The 25529-nt window shown below is 41.9% G+C and overlaps 1 protein-coding gene across 6 annotated transcripts in view; it reads right to left on the bottom strand.

Moving 5' to 3' along the window:
• Positions 1-24294, bottom strand: part of LOC110491855 (DENN domain-containing protein 2D) — a 28815-nt gene extending 4521 nt beyond the window's left edge. For 2 of the 6 annotated variants that reach the window (XR_016487231.1, XR_016487232.1), the window contains exons 1-11: positions 23552-24275; positions 13199-13258; positions 12457-12555; positions 9609-9778; positions 7854-7966; positions 7684-7753; positions 7498-7575; positions 6361-6501; positions 3310-3458; positions 3010-3181; positions 2394-2444 (exon numbers count right to left, since the gene is read on the bottom strand). Coding sequence is in view for 4 of the 6 variants with exons in the window: in XM_090202587.1 (XP_090058713.1) it covers positions 2394-2444; positions 3010-3181; positions 3310-3458; positions 6361-6501; positions 7498-7575; positions 7684-7753; positions 7854-7966; positions 9609-9778; positions 12457-12555; positions 13199-13258; positions 23552-23618 (1170 nt within the window). In the remaining 2 variants the exon portion in view is untranslated. Of the gene's footprint in view, positions 1-2393; positions 2445-3009; positions 3182-3309; positions 3459-6360; positions 6502-7068; positions 7133-7497; positions 7576-7683; positions 7754-7853; positions 7967-9608; positions 9779-12456; positions 12556-13198; positions 13259-23551 lie in introns of all 6 variants that reach the window. The other 4 variants (XM_090202589.1, XM_090202587.1, XM_090202590.1 and 1 more) reach the window with 4 other exon arrangements.
• Positions 24295-25529: the final 1235 nt, after the last annotated feature.

Raw genomic sequence — 25529 nt, 5'->3', positions numbered from 1 at the left:
ACTCTAATGAACTTATCCTCTCCCGTGGCAGTCCTCATGAGAGCCAGTTTCATCATTGCACTTAATGGTTTTTGCAACTGCACTTGAAACTTTCAAAGTTCTTAATTTTCCAGATTGACTGACCTTCATGTAAAAGGTAACAGACTGTCATTTCTCTGATTATTCTTGCCATAATATGAACTTGATCTTTTACCAAATGGGGCTAATACCCCTACCTTGTCACAACACAACAACTGACTGGCTCAAACGCATTAACTTCTTATGGCTGCAGGGGCAGTATTGAGTAGCTTGGATGAAAGGTGCCCAGAGTAAACACTAGAAGTTTAGAAGTTAGACGTTTCTAAAACTGTTTAAATGATGTCTGTGAGTATAACAGAACTCATATGGCAGGCAAAAACCTGAGAAGAAATCCAAACAGGAAGTGAGAAATCGGAGGTTGGTCGATTTTCAACCCAGCCCCTATTAAATACACAGTGGGATATGGATAAAGTTGCACTTCCTAGGGCTTCCACTAGATGTCAACCGTCTTTAGAAACTTGAATGAGGCTTCTAGTGTGTTAATCTGCAAAATTGTAATTATTCGCCTACCTCCTCATGCCTTTTGCACACAATGTATATAGACTCTTTTTTTCTACTGTGTTATTGACTTGTTAATTGTTTACTCCATGTGTAACTCTGTGTTGTCTGTTCACACTGCTATGCTTTATCTTGGCCAGGTCGCAGTTGCAAATGAGAACTTCTTCTCAACTAGCCTACCTGGTTAAATAAAGGTGAAATAAAAAATAAAATCAAATAAAGTGGAGCCGGATGGGAGCTCTTTGAGTCAGTGGTCTGGTCCTGGTCTGGCCAGGTCCTGGTCACGCGCATTTCACATGATAGCGACATGCGTTCCATGGATTTCCTACAGACAGACATAGGAATTCTCCGGTTGGAACTTTATTGAAGATTTATGATAACATCCTAAAGATAAATTCTATACTTAGTTTGACAAGTTTCTTCGACCTGTAATATAACTTCAAAAAGTTTTTGTCCGATGTTCGGATGGACCTGCACAAGCGTTTGGATTTGTGTACTAAACTAAAGTAGCTACTTGGACATAAATAATGGACATTATCGCACAAATAAGCATTTATTGTGGAACCGCGATTCCTGGGAGTGCATTCTGATGAAGATCATCAAAGGTAAGGGAATATTTATAATGTGATTTCTGATCAACACGGCGGATATTTTTTTTTCTGAGCACCGTCTCAGATTATTGCATGGTTTGCTTTTTCCGTAAAGTTCTTTTGAAATCTGACACAGCGGTTGTATTAAGGAGAGGTATATCTATATTTCCATGTCTAAGAATTGTATTTTCATCGACATTTATAATAAGTATTTCTGTGAAATGATGTGGCTCTCTGCAATATCACCGGATGTTTTTGGAACTAGTGAACGTAAAGCGCCAATGTAAACTGAGTTTTTTTTATATAAATATGCACTTTATTGAACAAACCATACATGTATTGTGTAACATGAAGTCCTATGAGTGTCATCTGATGAAGATCATCAAAGGTTAGTGATTAATTGTATCTCTATTTGTGCTTTTTTTGACTCCTCTCTTTGGCTGGAAAAATGACTGGGTTTTTCTGCGAGTTGGTCACCTAACAATCGTTTGTGGTGCTTTCGCTGTAAAGCCTATTTGAAATCGGACACTGTGGTGGGATTAACAACAAGATTACCTTTAAAAACGGTATAAGATGTATGTTTGAGGAATTTTAATTATGAGATTTGGCGCCCTGTACTTTCACTGGCTGTTGTCATATTGATCCCGTTAACGGGATTGCAGCCCTAAGAAGAAATTACACACATTCTAGGTGACTACCTCATGAAGCTGGTTGAGAGAATGCCAAGAGTGTGCAAAGCTGTCATCAAGTCAAAGGGTGGCTCCTTTGAAGAATCTCAAATATAAAATATATTTGGATTTGTTTAACACATTTTTGGTTACTACAAGATTCCATTTGTTATTTCATAGTTTTGATGTCTTCACTATTATTCTACAATGTAGAAAAAAGTAAAAATAAAGAAACTCTGGAATGAGTAGGTGTCAAACTTTTGACTGGTACTGTATATGAGGGCCTTCAAAAGAGGGGCCCCGCCAGTTGCCCATTCCTGCTCTACACTATACTTGCTTGTCTTGTCAAACTGAAATTAGGCAAACTATTAGAATTTTAGCAACCAGGAAATGGTGGAGCGATTTTTGCATAGTGCATATGTAAGTGCAAAACAGTGAAACAAAGAATTTCAATTCAAAAGCAGGCGTTCAAGTAAATGTGATACTTAATTGTGTCTGTAAACGTAGGCCATTCGTTCCACTCTTCAGACAACACAGGACAGGTATTTCAGACACTTACTTGAACTAGGAAAGTGTCCTTCCGATCCTCTGACAAGTCCACCACAAGGAGCTGTGTTAGGGAGAACAGAGCCTAGAATGACTATTTCAACACCAATACATCACCATTACAACTAGACTCCCAAACTTTCCATCCAGTCATTCAGGGGGATCTCTCAAATCATCTATCCTTGATTCTTCGCATCTTCACCTCATCAGAATGCATTGGAGGAGAAGGCCTGAGGGGAGGGACCTTTGACCTCCTCCAATTCGTTGAGGTGGCAAGGAAAGATGAATTGAGATAGACCGTGGCTCTGATCCAGGAACAACCCCTTAGCCCCTACCTCCTTGGAAGTTCCTGAGCTTTAACAGAGAGGCTAGCAGACTTTGCCATATTGCTTATACCTATCCAAGGGCTTAGGGGTAATGGGTTGCTTCTGAAAGGCCCACATTAGCAGCTCTAATCCTTAACGTTTCTCTGGTGCTAACACTGCTGTAGTCTCAGGGGGCCATCCTTCTATTATTCAAAGTCTCTACCGTACTTTACCCCTGTTTAGAGTCTTCCTGCCGACAGGTTCCCATGGCTTTCGGAATGTACATGATCAGGGTGTCCGAGGCTAATGGGGAGGGGGACTCACGTCGGTCTGGTCCGTGACCTGATCCATTAGCCGCTTCTGCACTCCCAGCAGGTAGGGGGTGGGGGCCATAACAACGTCGATGAGGATCTCAGGGACTATGGAGATGAAGGTGTGTTGCCAGGTGAATGGATAGAGGAGGGCGGCCACAGCGTGGATCACCTGGGACAGGGTGCTGTGGAGGGGTCAGACTTATTCAGTGTGTGTGTGTCACTGTGTGAAGTAGTTAAGCTCTCAATTGATGAAGTTGATGTATGCGTGTCTGAGACGACTAAAATAATGGTGTGTGTGTGTGCGCAGTACCTGAGCTCCACGGCTATGAAGACAATGCGTCGCTCCATAGCGGCGGCAGCGAACACCAGCACCACCTCCTCATTGGTCAAGCAACGGAAGAGCGTGCGGAAGTCCACATGCTCCAGCCACGAGTCCAACGGACGCGTCAGACTGATGATCTGTAGACAGTCAATTCCTATTGTTATATACAGTAAATGTCCCCACCGTCACCAACATGTTACATACAGTAAGGTAATAAAGTCAATTTTTAAAAAAAGTGGATTTATTTTTATTTTTTTGTAATGCGAGCAAGCGGGGAACAACTTTACCTCAAGATAGTTCAGCCTCTTGATAAGCATGGCTTAACTCTTGGTATAATGGCAAAAATTTTGGAATGGCAGTCACCGGGGACAGGGTTTGAATCCTAGTCGGGGTACCCTCCTAATTAACTACAATAGTCCCATTGAAAGCATGTCCCAGCCACATCTGCGGCACAGTTGATTTTTCAGAGGCATAGTTCAGCCTAAATTTTTCATAATGAGTGTACTTGCTGAAATATATAGCAGTTTACTAAAGTAATCACACCTAAACGTACAGATACAATACAGCAACAACTAGAGTGTGTGTGGGGGTTAATTGTGGAAAAAAGGACCTGAAAGAAGGAATGTTGCAGGATGGGATTGGTGTTACTGGGATTTTAGCCCTGGGGGAAACATTGAGTAAGAGGGCAAGTTCAGACACAGCACCACACACACACATAGTGCTGTGTGTGTGTAGACACACAGATGTTATGTTTAACCAGTCATATACACCACACTTTACCCAATGGTGCCAGAGCAGTAACTTGGGGTTATCCAAAATGAATGCAAATGACTAAACATACACACTGTGGAATGTGTGTACACAAATGTCTACTATTCTTGCAGGCATTGACGTTCCTATTTTCATGTTGGCTGTGTGTGTCACCTCTGCCCTAGTGCATCTCTTTTCTTATCAGCATTATCCCAGGCTAAATGGATTTCCTTTTCTTTTCAGTCAATGCATCTCCACCTGCTGGCATGGTCTCCTTTTTCACTAGCTGTGTGTGTGTGTCCGTCCAACTGCCTTTGTGCATCTTGTTAGCAGTGTGTCTCCTAGATCTCTAGCTGTGTGCTTTAGTTTGACTTCCTGTAGCTTGGAAGAGGAGTACCCCTCATCCAGAATCTCTTTTCTCCTGGCCTGGATGATCAGATTGGTGACGGGGCCGGAGTATGTTTCCACCATATTGCTCATCACCAATCAATGTGGACATTTCTCAACTTTTGGAACTGTGTTTCTGGTTTTCATTACAACCAATTATTCCCATCATCCTAATGTTTTGTTATGATGTGCCCTAATGAATACCACCCAAGTCTCAAGGAAGACCATGGAGTCGTCCCATGTCAGCAAGCCATAAAACATTTTGTTGAAATTAACATTTGAAACTAAATCGATTGCACCCAATTTGGCCCTTTTATAGGACTCTCACAATATTCAACAAATATAGTACACAACATACAATTTGGACCTAACATCATCCTACCATTGGGTAGACATGATGAATCCAATAAAATAGTCAGTCACACATGGACCTCCTAAACCCCACGCCAATCCCACCCCAACAACCAGTATCCGTTCTCTATATCCGAGACGTAGTATGGGGCTGCGGCTTGGAGTTTTGCTTACTCACCCATTCAATGTATTCCCTGTGATTCTGATGTGTTTTTTCCCCTGTTCAGAGAAATTAGCCATTGATGTCATTTGCATTATTTACCATAAATTAGTGTGAAAGTACCAGGGGTGTATCCATTATGGACACGTTCACCGTTTAAGAACCAAACGGAAGTAAACAGAGCAAAACAACAATATTGGACAAATTCAGGTAGGTCCCTCCCTGTTCCGTTTAAGAAACATTTTGCAACAGAATCGGTGTAATGAATACGCCCCCAGGTTTTGCCCACTAGATGCTGCTGTTCCTGCCACACCCTTTTATACATTATCCTAAAAGCAAGTCCTTCTCTTAGAAACCTAATGCTTCAACCCAACTCTACTTGAATTGTCCAACAAATGGCAGCTCTCTGAGGGCTATCCCTATGGTGCAATTCTCATATGAAGACTTTTCCTACATGCCCAAAACTTTGATGGAGAAATGGGCTATGACTAAAATGTTGTGACAATAAAATACAATTCTAAACCATTGCATGGCAGTCATATGCTTTTCAATACAATTACTAGAAAACATCTTTATATGTAGTATGATTAGTGATATTTACCATTAAACCCAACACCAGACAGTGTGTTCGGGATGTTTACCATTGAAGCCATTAGAACTGCTGTGGCCTAATGGTTTGCTTTAAACGAGGAATGGTCTAACTAATCCAGACCTTTTTTGAAGACAATAAACCACACAGGGTGTCCGTTTCCTGGACACAGATTAAACCTAAGAGAAGGACAAACTGAATAGCTTTCATGGAGGACTGGCTTGAGAATGACCAAAACATTTATTTTCATAATCAGCAAAAGCTATTGGTTTTCTACCCAAGGTTGCAAAGAAAATGTTGTGATTAAAATGAATAAAGAGACCAGAATAATTGATAAATGGCCTTGACAGTAGCAGGAAGAGCGACATGTAGCGGGTAAAATCTGGTACTTTCACACTAATTTATGGTAACTAATGAAAGCGAATCAGATGAAAAGAAATCCTCACTTTCAAAGGGAATAACATTACATAGTATAAAGAAGCAATAGTTCAAGCCTCAGCTCCATGTTCAGACAGGGAAATGATACTGCATACTGGCTGGTTGTTGGGGTGGGATTGGCGTGTAGGTGCTCCGCCGGTGGCTTTTGAGCATATCATTGGATTCCTCATACTCATTGTTAGAAATAATTATGGTCCGAATCGGATGCTAGAGATCAAATGACATTTCAACAAACTAATGTTTCAGGAATGCTAATCATCGGTTTCTAACTAAAGAAATTATTTCAACACAATCTGAGATGGTGGGTGTCGAAATTGTCTTGTGCTATACTAACTTAGTAATGTGGCTAAGTCAGGGTGCTAACCTCGGTGCCCTTGTCGGGAACGAAGCTCTTGATCTTGACAGTGTTGCCTGGGGCGGGGAACGCTGCCTCCCTAAGGCTCTGCATGAACGGGTAAATCATCGCCATGGAAATCTGGTGTCGCTTCTCCACCTCGTCAAAGATCTGCACCAGAAGACCGACAGGAATATTCCAACTCAGACATCGTCATTGTGCACCACTGGAATAATAACAATTACCACACACACACACACACACATTTCAGTGGGTGAACTTTCAAGCCCTTCACAAAACCAACAGAAACCGCAATGAAATGGTGCAGCAGAATACGAGGAAGTAAACTGTGGGGCTTAGTATTCCCACTAGCCTAAGTGATAGTGTAGCGGTGGTGTGTGTCAATATTCATGTCAAATGATTTGGGGCACCACTGAAAAGCAGTGAATTATGATTTATAAAAATCAGCTACTTCAACTTTGACCACAGACAGGGGCTAATGATAAAGTGCCACAAAGAGGGAGAACATATGAACCGTACAAACTAGGACATCTCAAAACCCCCATACCAGTCTAATAGGCTCATACATCAAAGTAATTTTCTCGTACCATAACACATCTTTACATAAACACAGAAACGCAGTCCAATTTCACACACGACTGAATAAAGGTATGAACAGTTGTCAGAATTGCGAGAGGTGCCCATCACATCCAGTTCTACTTAAGTGGAAGAGCGTACCTTTTTATTTTTTCCGATAGGGGAGGTTAGGTGCTGTTGGCATTTCCAAGGGATTTCCACAGAACTGTGATAAGGTGAGAATTACCTTGGTCTTAGTAGCTTTAAAGGGATAGTTAACTTTTTTTTTTAAGTTAACTTATTTTACAGACTTACCTACAGTGTTGTCATCTTGTCCAAACTGCTTTTAAGTTTGTTCGTTGGTTATTTACCAGAATCTCCTGGCTAGCATTTTTGGAGCATGTAGCAGTGTATGGAAATTGATTGTATCAGTTCAAAAACACAAAAAAAGTGGCCTATATCTCTTTAATGGTGAAATCTGAGTAACCATCGTTACACCTAGGTTTCTGCCAGTTCAACTCATCCATGCTGCAGTCTCTGTGCAAAACACTCATTGTTGACAGCCGAAAGCCAATAACCTGAGCGGGTTACCTTGGAGAAGAGTCCGAAACAAGCCAGCCTGCTAATGATGCAGAAGGCCTCAGGGGGGCGCGCTCCCTTGCCGTGGGGCTAGGCGAGAACAATGGAGAAACAGACAGAGGAATAAGGAGACATTTGTCACACTATAATAAATCTTAAGGTAGAGCATCTGAAGTGAAAAACCAAAGTGAAACTTACCAGTAACCTTCTGCAGTATCCATTCCTTCTACTGCCATCGATCTCAGTCAAGACAAAGGAGAATGTCTCACTAGAGAAATGTGTGAAAGCATTTATATTTGATTATCAATAACACACCCAGCTTTCCCACTAGGAAAAATTCTGGACATTCATATCAGGTGCAGCGTTACCTGTGGTACTCTGTTAGGGGGGCCCAGCTGATCCCCTCAGGGAAACAGAAGAGCGTGATGGCCTTCAGGGTCTTTTCTTCCTCCTCTCTTTGGAATCTCACCATCCCATCCCTCTGAGTGAGAGTGAGAGAAAGAGCGACCGAGAGTTGGAAAGTATTCAGACCCCTTCCCTTTTTCCACTGTGTTACAGCCTTTTCCTCAATCTACACACAACACTCCATAATGAAAAAGCGAAAACAATGAATTTTTCACAAATCTATTTTATTTTAACTACCTTATTTCCATAAGTATTCAGACCCTTTATTATGACTAGAAATTGAGCTCAGGTGAATCCTGTTGCCATTGATCATCCTTGAGATGTTTCTACAACTTGATTGGAGTCCACCTGTGGTAAATTCAATTAATTTGACTTTTTTTGGAAAGGCACACACCGGTCTAAGTTCCCACAGAACTGGGGAAGGGTACCAAAAAATGTCTGCAGCATTAAAGGTCTCCAAGAACACAGTGACCATCATTCTTAAATGGAAGAAGTTTGGAACCACCAAGAACTGGCCAAATTAAGAAATTGGGGGAGAAAGGCCTTTGTCAGGGAGGTGCCCAAGAACCCGATAGTCACTCTGACAGAGCTCCAGAATTCCTCTGTGGAGATGGGAGAACCTGCCAGAAGGACAACAATCTCTGCAGCACACCACCAAATCAGGCATTTATGTTCAAGTGGCCAGATGGAAAGGCACCTAAAGGAAAACAAATTCTCTGGTCTGATGAAACCAAGAGTGAACTCTTTGGCCTGAATGCCAAGCGTCACGTCTGGAGGAAACCTGGCACCATCCCTATGGTGAAGCATGGTGGTGGCAGCATTATCCTGTGGGGATAGTTTTCAGTGGCTGGGAGACACGTCAGGAGAGGGAAAGATGGACTGAGCAAAGTACAGAGAGACCCTTGATGAAAACCTGTTCCAGACTGCTCAGGACCTCAGACTGGGGCAAAGGCTCACCTTCCAACAGGACAACGACCCTATGCACACAGCCAAGACAACACAGGAGTGGCTTCTGGACAAGTCTCCGAATGTCCTTGAGTGGCCCAGCCAGAGCCCGGACTTGAACCCGATCTAACACCTGTGGAGATATCTGAAAATAGCTGTGCAGTGACAATCCCCACCAAACCAGACAAAGCTTGAGAGGTTCTGCAGTGAAGAACGGGAGAAACTCCCCAAATACATATGCCAAGCTTGTAGCGTCATACCCAAGAAGACTTGATGCTGTAATTGCTGCCAAAGGTGTTTCAACAAAGGACTGAGTAAAGGGTCTGAATACTTAGGTAAATGTGATACATTTACCTATTTAATACATCTCAAAACCTGTTTTTGCTTTGTCATTATGGGGTATTGTGTGTAGATTGATTAGGGGGGGAACGATTTAATCCATTTTAGAATAAGGCTGTGACGTAACAAAATGTATAAATGGTCAAGGGGTCTGAATACTTTCCGAATGCACTCTAATGAGCATTCTAAGATCAACTAGATCTCTGCCTGTGTTATTGTGAGTGCTCTGCCGTTTAATCACAACTTAGTCCACTACTGGATGCCTGTCTGATGTTTAGCAACCCTCCTACTTTCCTTGCTGAAGGCCTACCTGAACTATTTTATCCTACCTCCCTTTTAATCTTCAAGGACTTCCAATGCACTTTTAATTTCTTCACATTTTTCCTTCATATCCCTTTCAGGAGACATGCAGTGTGTCCAACTAGCGGACTCACCTTGGGGAACTGGTAGGTGATCTGCGGCTCGTAGGCCCCCTCTTTGGACTTCTTGAGGCTGACCACCACCAGGTACTCAAAGAAGTAGTGCCCGCTCATGTAGCGCTGCTCCCGGGCTGTGGTGCCCACTGGGGCTGAATCCAGAGACTCCTGACATGGCTCCTTCACCTCTGCAGCGACAACATTGTGTTGTGTAAGCAGACGCTTACTATATAGTAACATAACATTTAGTTGTGTCTTTATCCACTTTGTTTTTGATAGTTAAATAAGAATTGATTAATAATCTGATCTGTCCAGGTTTTATAACACTGCGATGTTGAAAAGTGTATGCTAGCTTGCTGGAACTGGGAGCTGTTTTGGTTAGAATGCGGACATCGGCTTCAACGGCAGTGGAGAAGTGCAGTGAGAGGATTGCGGAGATATCAGGACTACTTTGATGATTACCGATGTGTGGTAGGCATTCTGGCGCCAGCGGCTGCCGTGGCATCTCCCAAGTGGGTGCTACACAGTAATGCAAAGGACTTGCTACAGTACCTACCGCATCCATAAGGAGGCCACAAAAAAAATCTAAATCTGTGTTCTTTGGAGAGGCTGAAGATGTCAGGGACAGCGAGGTGTGCCGATGGTTGCAGACCTGTCTCTGACCTCCTCCTTATAGGCTGTCTCGTCGTTGTTAGTGATCAGGCCCACCACTGTTGTGTCGTCAGCAAACTTAATGATGGTGTTGGAGTCGTGCCTGGCCATGGATCAGCGTGGCAGATGTGTTGCTACCTACCCTCACCACCTGGCGGGGGACGTCAGGATGTCCAGGATCCAGTTGCAGAGGGAGGTGCTTAGTCCCAGGATCCTTAGCTTAGTGATGAGCTTTGGGGGCACTATGGTGTTGAACGCTGAGCTGTAGTGAATGAATAGCATTCTCAAGTAGGTGTTCCTTTAGTCCAGGTGGGAAAGGACAGTGTGGAGAGCAATAGAGATTGCATTATCTGTGGATCTGTTGGGGCAGTATGCAAATTGGAGTGGGTCTAGTGTTTCTGGGATAATGGTGATGTGACCCATGACCAGCTTTTCAAAGCACTTCAAGGCTACAGATGTGAGTGCTACGGGTAGGTAGTCATTTAGGCAGGTTACCTTATGGTTCTTGGGCACAGGGACTATGGTGGTCTGCTTGAACCATGTTGGCATTACAGACTCAAGTCAGGGATATGTTGAAAATGTCAGTGAAGACACCTGCCAGTTGGTCAGCACATGCCCGGAGCACACATCCTGGTAATCCGTCTGGCCTTGAATGTTGACCTGTTTAAAGGTCTTCCTCACGTCGGCTACAGAGAACATGATCACACATCCGGATGGTATGCATGACCCTTTGACTTGGCAGTGAAACACCCATTTTAATTGGTCACTAGGGTGCCAGTGAAAAAAAATGTAGCTGTTCATATTCTTTCTGCCATTTAAAAAATAAAAAAAAGATTTATTCAAACATCCATGGGTATGCAACAATGGGTATGCAAACTATTTATTCAAAAAGTTTAGTACGAAGTCTTGGTTGAATCATTGCAATGCGCAATTCAGTCATCATGCACTGTTTGAATTAACATTTCTGAAGGCTTTCCCCCAAAAATCTTCCCAATTATATATTGACTGCCAAGTAGTAATGATATCATGATTTGCATCAATCGCAAAGGCATTTATTTAGCAAACTCTGCCATCACATGTAGCCTACTGTACATTGCACAGCACAAAAACACTGCTAGCCAAACAACAATCTCTTGCTAAGAGTGCAATTGAAGTAAAGGGCAACTTTCTTGTTTCTTGTTGTTGTTCCCAGACCTCAAACTGGATCTCCTTCAATGTGGTTTTAGCATGAGGTTTTTGTATTTTTTAAGTGTTATTTTGAGAGTGAAAACCTGAAAACACAACATGTTTACAATCACGAACAATAACACCTTTGAGATTGTGCAGATTCGTTCAATCAATGTAAATACGATATTGTCAACTTAAAATGTAATTACTTGTGTATGGTAGGCTATAAGCTATATTATATTCCAGGTTATATATTATACTCTACTTGTTCAGCTCACAAATTAAAGACATAATTTGCCTGTTTTCCTGGGCCAGTAGCTTTCTGTTGGCACTGGCCTGGTGTGCCACTGGCAAATTTACCTGAATGTCAAGCTCTGCAAGGGCTTGCTAATTTAAAAGATGGCTAGTCATTATTAGCCTGGTTCTGTTTGGAATACAGGTACATTATGGGACACAGGTCAGGTCATTATTGCTGTACAGCGGCAAAACATTTGCGCAACCAAATCATGTGCTGGTTCCATCAACTGAAAAAGTTATGTATTAATCTAACAGTAAATTGAATGTCCTGAAAATGTTTTGTTGTAGCCTACTACCCTATGCACTCACAGTGGCTGATGCCCATGTCGTATCTCAAAGCCATATCAAATATTTATGTTGTAAGATAATTGCTATTGAACTTAATATTAAGAGTTGAGGAAAACAAAAGATACCCACAGAAAGTCGTTTCAACAACAGTTGCTTCCAAAAGCTGTGTTTTAGCCGCAATTGGATTTTGAAACGTTATACTATAGAAGCCTTTTTTTTTCGGAGCGCACATCAGGGGAGAGAGTGGCTCACTCATCACAGCTGCAGGCCCCACCGCAATGGGCCTAGGGCCTGGGCAGACACATGCATCACAGGAATCATTAGGATACTGACCAAATCATGGTTCTGGCTGCGCAGAAAAGTATTGTGTGTGTGTGAGAAATAGGAAGTACTTAATAGAAAACAATACGTTTTTTAATGTAACGAGACGTTTCCATGGAGCGTTTTAAGGCCTTATACTCACGATCTCTGTTGAGCTTGGCCCGGAATGAAGACCACATTGTGCTGAGCCTCTTGAGGGCACCTCTCTCAACCTCCTCATCCTCACTAGGCTGGACAGTGCCTAGAAGGGACCACCGGACCAACAGATGATTAGTAACTCCTACACAAGGGTCATGTTACCAAACGGAACAAAATTAACTGAAACCGGGAGGGACTAGGTGGACTTGTCTAATAAGAAACACTTATTTTTCTGTTGCAAAACGTAAAAAAAATATATATATTTATATTTGGAGTGCCCTATTGAACATGACCAATGCGTTACCCTGTTACTGGAGCTTTGGCACCTAAACCTCACATTCATCTGCCTTCAGATTGACCAGAGTAAAACAAGAACCCTGTGACTGATGTGCTAAAATATGGACCACTTCAAACAATGTGAAATCATAAAATGTACAACAATGGAAACAGCTTAAGTAGAATATTGCAATTCTGTGCTCTGACCTTGCTCATAGGTTAGTCATCAGCAAACTAATCTACGCTCAAACAAGAAAACACTGGAGGCACCTGTGGAGCGTTATCATTACATCTCTAATGTGTGTATTTTCCCTTTAAACTTTTGATACCTTTATTTGGTTAACAGTATGCTTTTATGGTTACAAGCCGCCTGGACCAAACAAAGCCATGGAACACACTCCTAGAGCTAAAGGTAGAGTCAAAGTGAAAAATGTGTACTGTGCCCAATAAGGCCTACTGTAACTACTCACTGAGATCACATGATGGGGCGTCTTTCTCTTTCCCATTGGCAGCACCTTGAGGTTGCTCACCTGTTCAGGGGAAAGTCATTCTGTGAAACTGGTTTGTCATAATGTTCCCATAATGCCAGAGGTTCCACCTTATTGAAACATACTGAACCAACAAAACTGTCCAGAGCAATACATAGGCTGGCTTATGGACAAAATGACCACATGGTTTGCCAGTTGATAAATTGTCCACCAATGACATTACCTAGTGTGTGTGTAACAGTTCAACCATTAACAGACACTACAGTGTTGCAGTCAACCAAAATGACTGAACATGTGTCCAATTTTATTTCCATGCTCACTATTACGGTTTACAGACCAGCACTGTGGAAACAAAAGGACAAAACATGCACAGTTCAGCTAGGGCTGGGAAATATATCGATTTTGATTCATTTCAATATATTTTTTTGCACTATATTCCAAATGTCTGTAACGCAGAATCAAGGTTTTGGGGATTTTTCATTTTGATGAGCGTTTGTCCGATTGTTCTCATGTCTTTTTCATCTCGTTTGCTCTTCCTGTGCTGTGCACCTTCCCAGTTACACCAGAGATCAGTATATAATGACAAGATGCTCATACAATGCTTGCATCCACATATTAAATTTACACATGCAATGTTATTCAATCATTGCACCCACACGGCTCACGTGCTCCAACAAGCGTCTGCGTTACCAAGCGCTAAAATAGAAGTCAGTTCTATTTGTGACGGTGAACGCTGTGCAAGTCCTGCCTCTCCCATCTCCTCAGAAGCAGAAACACACGTGCCATGAGATCACTTCAGTCTCTGACAAGCGGTTTCAACTCGCAATTTGCATTTGAGGTTTGGTCCAACAGAATAAATAAAAAAATAAATAGGTCATATGGACACCGAAACACATTATTACAGTAAAATCATGTTCAATTTCTAGCAGAGCAAACACCACAAAAAAAAATTGATGTATCAATGAACATTCATTCAGGAAAAGTACTGTCCAGTTTGTCGCTCGCACACTGCGGTACCACATAGCGCTAGCAGCATTTTTGTTAAATAAAGATTATAAAATACTAAACAGCTAGTATAAAACATTCAAAAGCATAAAACAGTTACAAAGAATTCTCAACTAATGTAGGGCCCTTGATTTCAACATCTGAACAAAGTGGACAGGCTAGCATGCTGTTCAAACAGTTGGAGACGGACAGAATGGTGTTCATAATAATTCAACTGATGTGCTCTGTTAGCTAGCAAATAAGATCCAAGTTGGCTAAGCTTGAAATAAAAAATATTAGCTGGATACTCACTAGCACGTGGGCTTGTGTTTGAGAGATTGTTTATGAGACCTGTGTTAATTTTCTATAATCCCTGCTATCCCTCCAGAGTCCAGAGTCCAGAGCTTTACACCTCTCCAGCTGACGCTTGGCATTGCGCATGGTGGTCTTAGGCTTGAGTGCGGCTGCTCGGCCATGGGAACCCATTTCATGAAGGTCCCGACGAACAGTTCTTGTGCTGACGTTGCTTCCAGAGGCAGTTTGGAACTCAGTAATGGGTGTTGCAACTGAGGACACTCTACGTGCTCCTGTTCTGTGAGCTTGTGTGGCCTACAACTTCGCAGCTGAGCCGTTGTTGCTCCAAAATGTTTCCACTTCACAATAACAGCACTTACTGTTGACTAGGGCACCTCTAGCAAGACAGAAATTTGACGAACTGACTTGTTTGAAAGATGGCATCCTATGAGGGTGCCACTTTGAAAGTCACTGAGCTCTTCGGTAAGGCCATTATACTACCAAAGTTTGTCTATGGCGATTGCATGGCTGTGTGTTCAACTCTATACATCTGTCAGCAATGGGTGTGGCTGAAATAACCGAATCCACTCATTTGAAGGGGTGTCCATATACTTTTCAAATCCCCCAAAAGTTGTGAAAATAGTCAAGAACTGAGTTATGCCATACCTCATTTCAGCTATATAACTACCTAAAGAGCTCCAGTTATGCATTTGCCTAGTCAGCGACTCAGGCTACTTTTCCAACAGAACCACCAAATGAATACCTGGACTCTTTATTCAGTTGTCTAAACTTTTAGTAATCATGGTTGAATTACCAACTAGGGGGGCCCCATTGATTTTGTTAGTTACTCTCACTCTGGTATCGACCTGCAAACAATTATCCCCTCCCTATGGCAAAATGTGTAGAATTTCTTGAAATTAGCTATAAAACTGCTAATTTCCGGCAAAATGTGTAGAATTGCTGGAAATTAGCTAGCAAACCTGCAATATTTTCTCCACGCCCTGTTTAAAATGTAGAACTGCAGTAAATTATAACGTATTTTTCTTCTCTCCCCTGTCAAGAGGGGGGCCGCTAAATGGATGTGTGGATGTGGGTATGAAGACCACTGCGGCCCCTCATGATGATTTCTGTTTTTTTTTTTGTGGCCCCCATCAAAGTTGCCAATCCCTGGGTTATATTGTGTTGTCTGTGTGTAAAATGGAGTTCACAAAAGCAAAAATGTTTGAAAAGAGATTAAATGTCACCTAATCATTACCACATACCTACTCAACTTATTCTCACCAGAGCACTGATCGTTTCTCGCCAATTTACGCCTCTTCTCACTGTTAGACTCCCTTGCTAGCTGCACTGCAGACACATTTACTGGACACATAATTTGGGCCTGACAAAGACACATTGTTGGATATCTGTTGGTCTATATAAAACCACTGAGAAACAACAGTTGGGACATTACTTATTATCATCTTTTTTTCTGTCCAGCAACTGGATGTGCTTCCTTTTTCTACATATTTATTTACCACTAATTCACAAGCACTACACTTGGACTACCAAGGATGTGTTCGTTCAATACTGCCTTTAGTTTACAGACTAAATCTCACACCTGACTCAATAAGTCAAGTAATCACCAAGCTCTTCATTATTTGAATCAGGTGTGCTAATTCTGAAATTTCCTATATAATAAGTGGAAGGTTGGGAAACTCTGCATTACACTTCAGCGCCACTATACGTGTCGCTTTGCTTTGAGGGGAGAGGTGCAGAGGGGAAGAGCATCTTTAATTTCCTCGACTATAGCATTTTCGTTGATTAAGTACAATAGCTTTTTTTTCCAGCTAGTGGTTGACCTAAATGATCCTCTAATACACAAGTTGCTTTTGTTTACATTGCGAAAATAGTCAAATGTAGCTAGCAAGAGTTTCTGCTCGCTAGTAGCTATTCGACTTCATACATTTTTGTAAAATAACGAGTGGTGTATATGCAACAAATCAACTTAAATTATCATTATTTGAATTCACAATACGGAATTAATGCACGCATCAGCCATCAAGAATTGAGCATCAGCAATTCTTGAGCTTGGATGCTGCCATTGGACGTGGGCAGCAAAGCAGCTTTAATTTCAAACGAAGCATTCATTTAATGGCTGATAGCTGATGTCAATGCCCAATGGCTGTAGCGCAGCAGGGCCGCTAGAAGAACATGAGAACAGTCAGGCTTACATACTGCGTCGTAGGTGTAAAGAATTAATTCTCCATCACAGGGTGTGCTGCCTGTCCTTCAGGTTACATAACATGTTACAACATCTTCTCTTGACAGCCAGCAAGCCTAAACTCAATCCAATTAGGGATTGGTAGCTTCTCATTCTGGCAAGGTTCTCGCTCACTCTCTCTTCCTCCCTAAACCTTTATCTGTATGTAATGTACTAAAGTATTATTGCACTTGAAATATGACCATGATAGACCGCTAAAGTCAGTGATTCATGGTTTAGGTTCTGCGGTTTCAGAAATGCACTGTGATGAACCGATTACATTTTTAGCCGATACCGATATCCAATATTTTCCTTGCCAAAAAGAAAATAGACCGATATTTTATATTTTTGCAGCCTTTGAAGCATTCTAGTACAGTTAAGTAGTTGCACACGTAGCGGTCTAAGGCACTGCATCTCAGTGCAAGAGGCGTCACTACAGTCCCTGGTTTGAATCCAGGCTGTATCACATCCGGCCGTGATTGGGAGTCCCATAGGGCGGCGCACAGTTGACACAGCGTCGTCCGGGACGTCATTGTAAATAAGAATTTGTTCTTAACTGACTTGCCTAGTTAATATAAAAAGGTCACATACCACACTATCCAAAAGGTTATTTTGTTGGCATTTACGCATGTCCCCATTACCAGTAAAACAATCAAAAATGATTTCTTCAACTTCGATTCTGTGCTGTTTTGTTGTTCAGTCGTTTCATTCTCAACCAGGATTTCTATGGAAAGCCGTTTGGGTCTTTGCGTGTCAAAAAAGATGCATGTCAAATAACACTATTGGACGTGTAACAAGACACTGTTTCAGTAGCTATAGTTAACTATATAGCTAGGTGTCATCTAAAATAACCTTAATTTATAAGACAGTTCTTGTTTGATTAATTGTGGTCGAATCCATTGGTAAAGTTAGCAACAATAAGGATTAGCCACAAGTGGACTTTGCGGTTAGCCTTCAGAATAAAAGTATGGCATATTATTTTATCATTTGCATCAATGACACTTTTTTGAAGGCAAACCGCAAATGGTATTGTAAACACATCGTTCGTGGCTGGCCTTTGCAGACTTTTTTTGTACAGATTTGACAGTGCCACTGGTTATTTTTTCACACTCGGAGACCCAAACAGCATCCCATAGTATGCATGTCGTGAAGCTAAACGCAGTGACGCGATTACTGTGCAACTCCAGTAGGACAACATCTGAAAAATAGTGCACTTGGTAGTGTGTACCGGTGCTCGCCCAGTTGGCAAAAGCCAACATCACCTACGGCAGAACGGTTGATTGCCAAGGGCAATCGATTCTATTAACTTAGCTTTAATGGATTTTGTCTAAGTTGTCTCGCTGAAAATGTCTTACTGTTTCAAAATGACTGCTCAAGCCACACAGCACACCATGTGCGGGCTAGGTTAGGAATGTTGTGTTGCACAAAATTGTACGTGCCATTATTACGTCATGTGCCTACGCTATATAGGTATGCACGGTAGCTTTGACATCGGCGTTAAACTGGACATTGGACCGACACCGATTTTGGCATTTTTAGCTAATATCGGCCGATTCCGATATGTTCACCGATATATCGTGCATCCCTAGTCATGACTATCCTATGACGATCCAAAGGATCATGTTAGTGGATCAGCGCACTCCCTCCCCCGCAGAGGGGGAGAGGGATGGATGTGGGGGTTTTGTGACAGTTCACCCATTGTAAACCATAGGCAGCAGACGATACCCTTTGTGGCCTAGTTTGGGTGACTTATGAAGAGTTTACCGCCCAAGAACTTTAACATCAAACAATGGACAACATATTTCATCCTCCGAATGTTGGTAATGATGAGAAATTGAATATGGGAAATTAATGTATATTTTGTGATGTCATTAAAAATCTGAAAGATGTTATAAATGGAAACATTAACTTTTAAGAGCTTTCACACGGTATATCAGACGTACATTTAAATGTTGTAAAACTTGAATGATTAAATATGAAACTATGTGAAAAAATGTAATGTACACTAAGCCACACCCCTAATGAGGTCAGAGTTTGTGTCAACATGATGGACCACCTTTCAGGCCAGAGTGCTTAAAAGGACTCACTGAGAATTTAAATACAGACCAGAGAACAAATAAACATTTAAATACAGACCAGAGAACGTGCAGTGGCCTACACGTTGAAATTTTTAAAACTACAAGACCAGACAGCGTGGAGCAGTGACTACCAAGCTGAGAATGGTAGGACCCTCAAACTCTCAATGAGTGAAGAAGGTAAATACTCCAAACATTCAGTCTGCAGCTGTGTATGTAAATTAGTCTAGGACATGTGACCAAAGACGAGAGGGAAGAACAGATTCCTCACCACTGTGGTACACCTGAAGTATCAATTCTAAAAGAACACTCCCAGACAGAAGCCTACAACTAAGGACAATGTGACCTCTGGTGGACAACCAGAGACTTGTGTCAAACCACCTCCCGTAGCCGGGATCGAGTGGTTTCAGAGAGAACAAAGAAAGACATCTACCTGTAAATATATTGTGTTTCTAATCCGAATGAGTGGTTGTTAGGGTGCTAAGTATTATGTTTATGGTGAGCATAGCTTCCAAATGTATGTATGATAAATTTACTCTGTCTATACCCCTCCCATTGCGTAACCAAACGGACATGCTTTTGCCGATTAATGCTGACACCTTAAGTCTAAGAGCTTCCACCAACATTTACACATTCCTTTCAAAATTCTTCACGCTCTGTCAAATTGGTTGATCATTGCTAGACAACTATTTTCAGGTCTTACCATAGATTTTCAAATAGATAAGTCATAACTAACTCGGTCACTCAGGAACATTCACTGTCCTCTTGGTACTAATGTAGATTTGGCCTTGTGGTTTAGGTTCTGCTGAAAAGTGAATTCAGTGAACTTGCCTGTGCTTTGCTCTTTCTTTTTTATCCTGAAAGTCCCTAGCCCTTAACAATGACAAGCATACCAATAACATGATGCAGCCACCACTATGCTTAAATACTGAGTGGTACTGAGTAATGTCTTGTATCTGCTGCAAACATAACACTTTATTCAGGACAAAAAGCAAATTACTTTACCAAATTTTTTTGCAGTATTACATTACTGCCTTGTTGCAAACAGGAAGCATGTTTTGGAATTGTATATTCTGCACTGGCTTCCTTCATTTCACTCTGCCAATTAGGTGAGTATTGTTGAGTAACTACGAAGTTGGTCCATCCTCAGTGGTTTCCTTCCTCTCTGGCAACTGAGTTAGGAAGGACACCGGTTTCTTTGTAGTCACTGGTTGTATTGATACACCATCCAAAGTGCAATTAATAACTTCACCATTCTCAAAGGGATATACAAGGTCTGCTTTTTTTTATTACCCTTCTACCAATAGGTGGGCCTTCTTTCCAAGCCTCCCTGGTCTTTGTGGTTAAATCTGTGTCGATAATTCACTGCTCGACTCAGGGACCTTACAGATAATTGTATGTGTGGGGTACGGAGAGGAGGTAGTCATTCAAAAATCATGTTAAACACTATTGCACACAGTGAGTCCATGTGATAAGCAAATCTTGACTCCTGAATTATTTAGGCTTGGCATAAAAGGGGTTGAATACTTATTGATTAAAAAGCATTTCAGATTTATAAAGAATAAGTAACATTTTCAAAAAAACAATTCCGCTTTGACATTATGGGGTATTGTGTGTGTGTGTGTGTGTGTGTGTGTGTGGCAGGCAATGTAAATATGTTTTTTTTATTAAGGCTGTAAAACAACTAAATGTGAAAAGTCAAGGGGTTTGAATACTTTCTGAAGGCACTGTATGTTAGTCCGTTACTATCAAATCATAGCAGTTATGGGCCTAGGACCTATAACAGGAACTTGTTACAGCCTTTGAAGATCAAATACATCAAGAGTGAACATGTTCTGAAGCCCAAAACTTTGAACATAAGTTGGCCACAAAAAGCTCAAATTAAAGGGCTCATTTGTTTGACGGTTGTTCGTTTGTTTGATGCACTAGTATGCAAAATCCTAATCATTATTTACAAGCCTAAATTCACATAGCATTCATGTAAATACGTACACCGAGTGTACAAAACAGGAACACCTGCTCTTTCCATGAGACTCAGCAGGTGAATGCTATGATCCATTATTGATGTAACCTGTAAAATCACTTTCAGTGGAAAAGACAGGTTAAAGACTTTAAGCCTCGAGACAATTGAGACATTGTATGTGCCATTCTGGGGGGCAAGGCAAAATATGAAGTGCCTTTGAAAAGTACCTGGTGCACTGGTTTAAGTGTGTGAAACGCAACGCTGCTGGGATTCACGCTCAAGTATCCCGTGTTTGTCAAGAATTCTCCCCCACTAGGGATGGGCATGAGTAATCGAGAAGGACGTCAAAATTCTCTCTTTAACCAGAGATCACATTTTGTTCAAATACTATAAAACCATTTGTTCGTAATTGATGTCTTGAAGAAAACGTTGATGTGCGTTGACTCCACTGTTCCATTTGGGACACAACAAAAAAGAAACCAAGCATCACAGTTCTGCTCCCTACATTTCCTTTCCCCTTCATGTCTTACTTAATTGCGTTCAGACCACTCCCTCCACACACGCATGCTGAGTGCACATACGCTTTTATAGGCATTTACTTCTGCATCTACCTGATGGGATACACAAGCTAAATTCCTTGTCAAATGACAAGTTTTAACACGTTCAAAATGGACTGGTGAACGGAAGGAAATGGACAGATTCAAATGAGTATAAGGTAGTAGTTGTGGAATTGTTAGGTTAGATTACTCGTTGGGTATTACTGCATTGTCGGAACTAGAAGCACAAGCATTTCGCTACACTCGCATTAACATCTTCTAACCATGTGTGTGACAAATCAAATTGGATTTGAGTGTAACCACAGACTGCTGAAGCAACACTATAGTAACGTCAGCATAAGAACTGTTCGTTGGGAGCTTCATGAAATGGGTTTCCATGGCCGAGCAGCCGCACACAAGCTTAAGATCACCATGCGCATGCGCAATGCCAAGCGTCAGCTGGGGTGGTGTAACTCTGGAGCAGTGGAAACGCATTCTCTGGAATGATTTTATTTAACTGACTTGCCTCCTTAAATAAAAAAGGTTAAGAACAAATTCTTATTTACAATGACGGCCTACCCCAGCCAAACCCGGATGACACTGGCCACCCTATGGGACTTCCAATCATGGTCAGATGTGAAACAGCCTGGATTTTAACCAGGGACTGTAGTGATGCCTCATGCACTAAGATGCAGTGCCTTAGACCGCTGCGCAACTCGGGAACCCCCGATATGATGAATCATGCTTCACAATCTGTCAGTCCGATGGACAAATCTGGGTTTGGTGGATGCTAGGAGAACGCTACCTGCCCGACTGCATAGTGCCAACTAAAGTTCGGAGGATGAATAATGGTCTGGGGCTGTTTTCATGGTTCAGGCTTGGCCCTTAGTTCCAGTGCTACATCATACAATGACATTCTAGACGATTCTGTGCTTCCAACTTTGTGGCAACGGTTTGGGGAAGGCCCTTTCCTGTTTCAGAATGACAATGCCCCTGTGCAAAAAGCGAGGTCCATACCGAAATTATTTGTTGAACGGTGTGAAAGAAGTTGACTGGCCTGCACAGAGCCCTGACTTCAACCCCATCGAACACCTTTGGGATGAATTGGAACACCCACTGTGACAGGGCTTAATCGCCCAACATCAGTGAATGATGTTCGACAAGCAGGTGTCTCCATACCTTTGGTCGTATTTCATCTCCACTTCCTAACGTCAAAAGAATCAACAGCGTGACTCCACGTTTACTTCTATATGATAATTATATCAATATTTGCGCATAAACGCGTTTTCACTGCCATTTCTAGCAATTTAACAAAAAGATTCCCCCATGTTGAAGAAATTGTCTGCATTTGTAAAATTGTAGCGAAACGTCCCGTTTCCTGGTATGACTTAACTCATGTAAAAACGGTGGATGGAACGAGGTCGTAGGAAATAAACACTTTCAGAAAACCTAGTGTCAAAATGTAAATGTGGTTGAAGCGTTACCATTACCCAGTTAGGTAAATTGCGCATTAATACACTGAAGACAGGCCTGCATGCCCTTCCACCTATATATCAGGTAGCCCTCAAAAGCCTTCATGGATAAAATGTTAGAATTGACTAACATTTGACATTCTAATTCCCATGTGCCAACATATCGCCACGGGCAGTGCCATTATGAAACTTGCACTCCTGTAGATCTGAAATAATTAGATGGTGAAACTTGCTTCCAACCAATCACACAAGCAAAGTAATTCCGCCATTGTTAAATATCAGGACAAGGATCCTGCAAATAATATTTTTTATAGTTGAAATACATTCAGCAGGCAGACATTTCGAATTAGTTCTACATGTGGGTGGAGTGGCGCTTCATAGTTACGTTGACATCACCATCCACGTGTACCGTAAATTATTACTTAAATAAAGCTTCAATAAAAAAAACAACGTTTCCATTTTTGTCGCAAAGACAAGTTAGACAAGATACATTGTTGTCGATCTTAAAAGAAAATGTCTCACCTGCGGTTTCAATTACACAAGGCGCAAATATTTGTTTGTTGCGACGTTGCTTTTGTCGAATAAACAGGTCAATGGAAACCTGCCTGCTGTTGGCACCGCCGGAACGCGAGTAGCGACTTGATTGAAGACACTTTTTCAGTAAATGTACACTTACATTTTTACAAACCTTGTCATACAATCAGTCATTCATTCTCAATGCGAACATGTTTAAAACGTTTTAGCCAATAAATTAATGTCATCTACTCACTCCATCTCTGCGTGAAGTTGTTTAATCCATGTCTTTTTCGAATCCTTCTCGATACCTCTCCACTCATAGCTCACACAGGTATCAACGTTGAGCCTCTTATCTCCCTGGACTGCTTGTCGTTTCTCAAATTAATATGTATCAACCACATTCATCATGGCAACACAAGGAGAATAGTCGCATAAGTAACGCATGCTGTTGCTCAATGTTCACGGGTTGGCTTCTCTGGGAATTGGAGAGATGAACGCACCAAACTGTACAGTGCGCGGAGCCTATGGTTCGATCAATTGTCAGTGTCTCACGTGGAAGTGCTTCATCCGATACAATTACGCTACCAATGCATAACTATTCATTTGATAACTAGAATTACAGCTAATTTAATCTGGTGAGTCGAGATGAGAATCAAATAAAATTGACATAGGATAGGCGACAAACATATCAGACAAACATATTTCATCCCTAATAAATCGTTTAAAACTTTTCTTAGATATCCTTTTTTGTTTTCAGTGCAGTTATGTAGGACAGCTCATAACTATTAATTAGCCTTTACAATACTGACCAAATAAACGCAACATGTAAAGTGACAGATCCCAGAAATGTTCCATATGCACAAAAAGCATATTTCTTTCAGATTTGGTGCACAAATGTGCTTACATCCATGTTGGTGAGCATTTCCACTTTGCCAAGATTATCCATCCACCTGACAGGTGTGGCATGTCAAGAAGCTGATTTAAACAGCGTGAGCATGACACAAGGCCACTCAAAAATGTGCAGTTTTGTCACACAATACAATGCCATGTTTCAAGTTGATGAGCATGCAATTGGCAGGAATGTAGGAATGTCCACCAGAGCTGTTGGCAGAGAATTTGTTCCTTTCTATGCCCTTGGAGACCAATGTCGTTTTAGAGAATTTGGCAGTACATCCAACCAGCCTCACAACCTCAGACCACGTGTAAGCGTTGTATGGGAGAGCGGTTTGCTGATGTCAATGTTGTGAACAGAGTGGCCCATGGTGACAGTGGGGTTATAAATTCAGCAAAATAAGAAATGCCCCTTTTTCAGGACCCTGTCTTTAAAAATATAATTTGTAAAAATCCAAATAACTTCACAGATCTTAATTGTAAAGGGTTTAAACACTGTTTCCCATGCTTGTTCAATGAACCATAAAAAATTAATGAACATGCACCGGTGGAATGGTCGTTAAGACCACCTTGAGCTAGCAACGAGCTAGGCCCATATTTCAGCTAATTCTAGGGCTACAATTGGCCTGGACTCTTTATTGTCCATACGGAGCCCCGCCGATCCATCACAACTGGTCTGCCGACGTGGTCGCCCAATGTGGTCACAGCAGGCTTTTCTGTTGCGATGCCGCTGAAGACCCATCTTCTTGCCCTGGCCTGCTAGCTTTCTAAGCGCCGTGTCTCCCACTCACCTAGCGTAGTACTGACTACTGAACGGCTCCCTGACTCACCTATTGCTGTTCTTTGGACCCTATGATCACCCGGCTACACAGCTGATGGCCCCTGGACTGTTTCAATAACACGGTACCTCATTTTGTTTATCTGTCAGCCCCAGCCTCGAACTCAGGTCCTCTATGTACCAAACTGACCCGCTCTGCCCATTCATCGCCATTTACCCGTTGTCTTAGCTCTCCTGATCAACACCTGTGACTGCTTTATGCCTCACTCTAATGTTAATATGCCGTGTCTACTGCTATTTCAGCTAGTCCATATTGTTTTATTTCACTGTAGAGCCCTCAGTCCCACCCACCTTGCCCACCTTGCCTTAGCTCTTTTGTCCCACCTCCCACACATGCAGAGACCTCACCTTGCTTATCTGGTCCCACCAGAGACAAAACATCGTCACGCAACGCCTAGGTTTACCTCCACTGTACTCACAACCCACCATACCCTTGTCTGTACATTATACCCTGACTCTGTTCTACCACGCCCAGAAATCTGCTCCTTTTATTCTGTTCCCA

This window comes from Oncorhynchus mykiss, chromosome 16 (genome assembly GCF_057628025.1).
Source record: "Oncorhynchus mykiss isolate SJ-2025 chromosome 16, ASM5762802v1, whole genome shotgun sequence".
Classification (NCBI taxonomy): Eukaryota; Metazoa; Chordata; class Actinopteri; order Salmoniformes; family Salmonidae; genus Oncorhynchus; species Oncorhynchus mykiss.
This window is presented reverse-complemented; position numbering and strand designations above follow the sequence as displayed.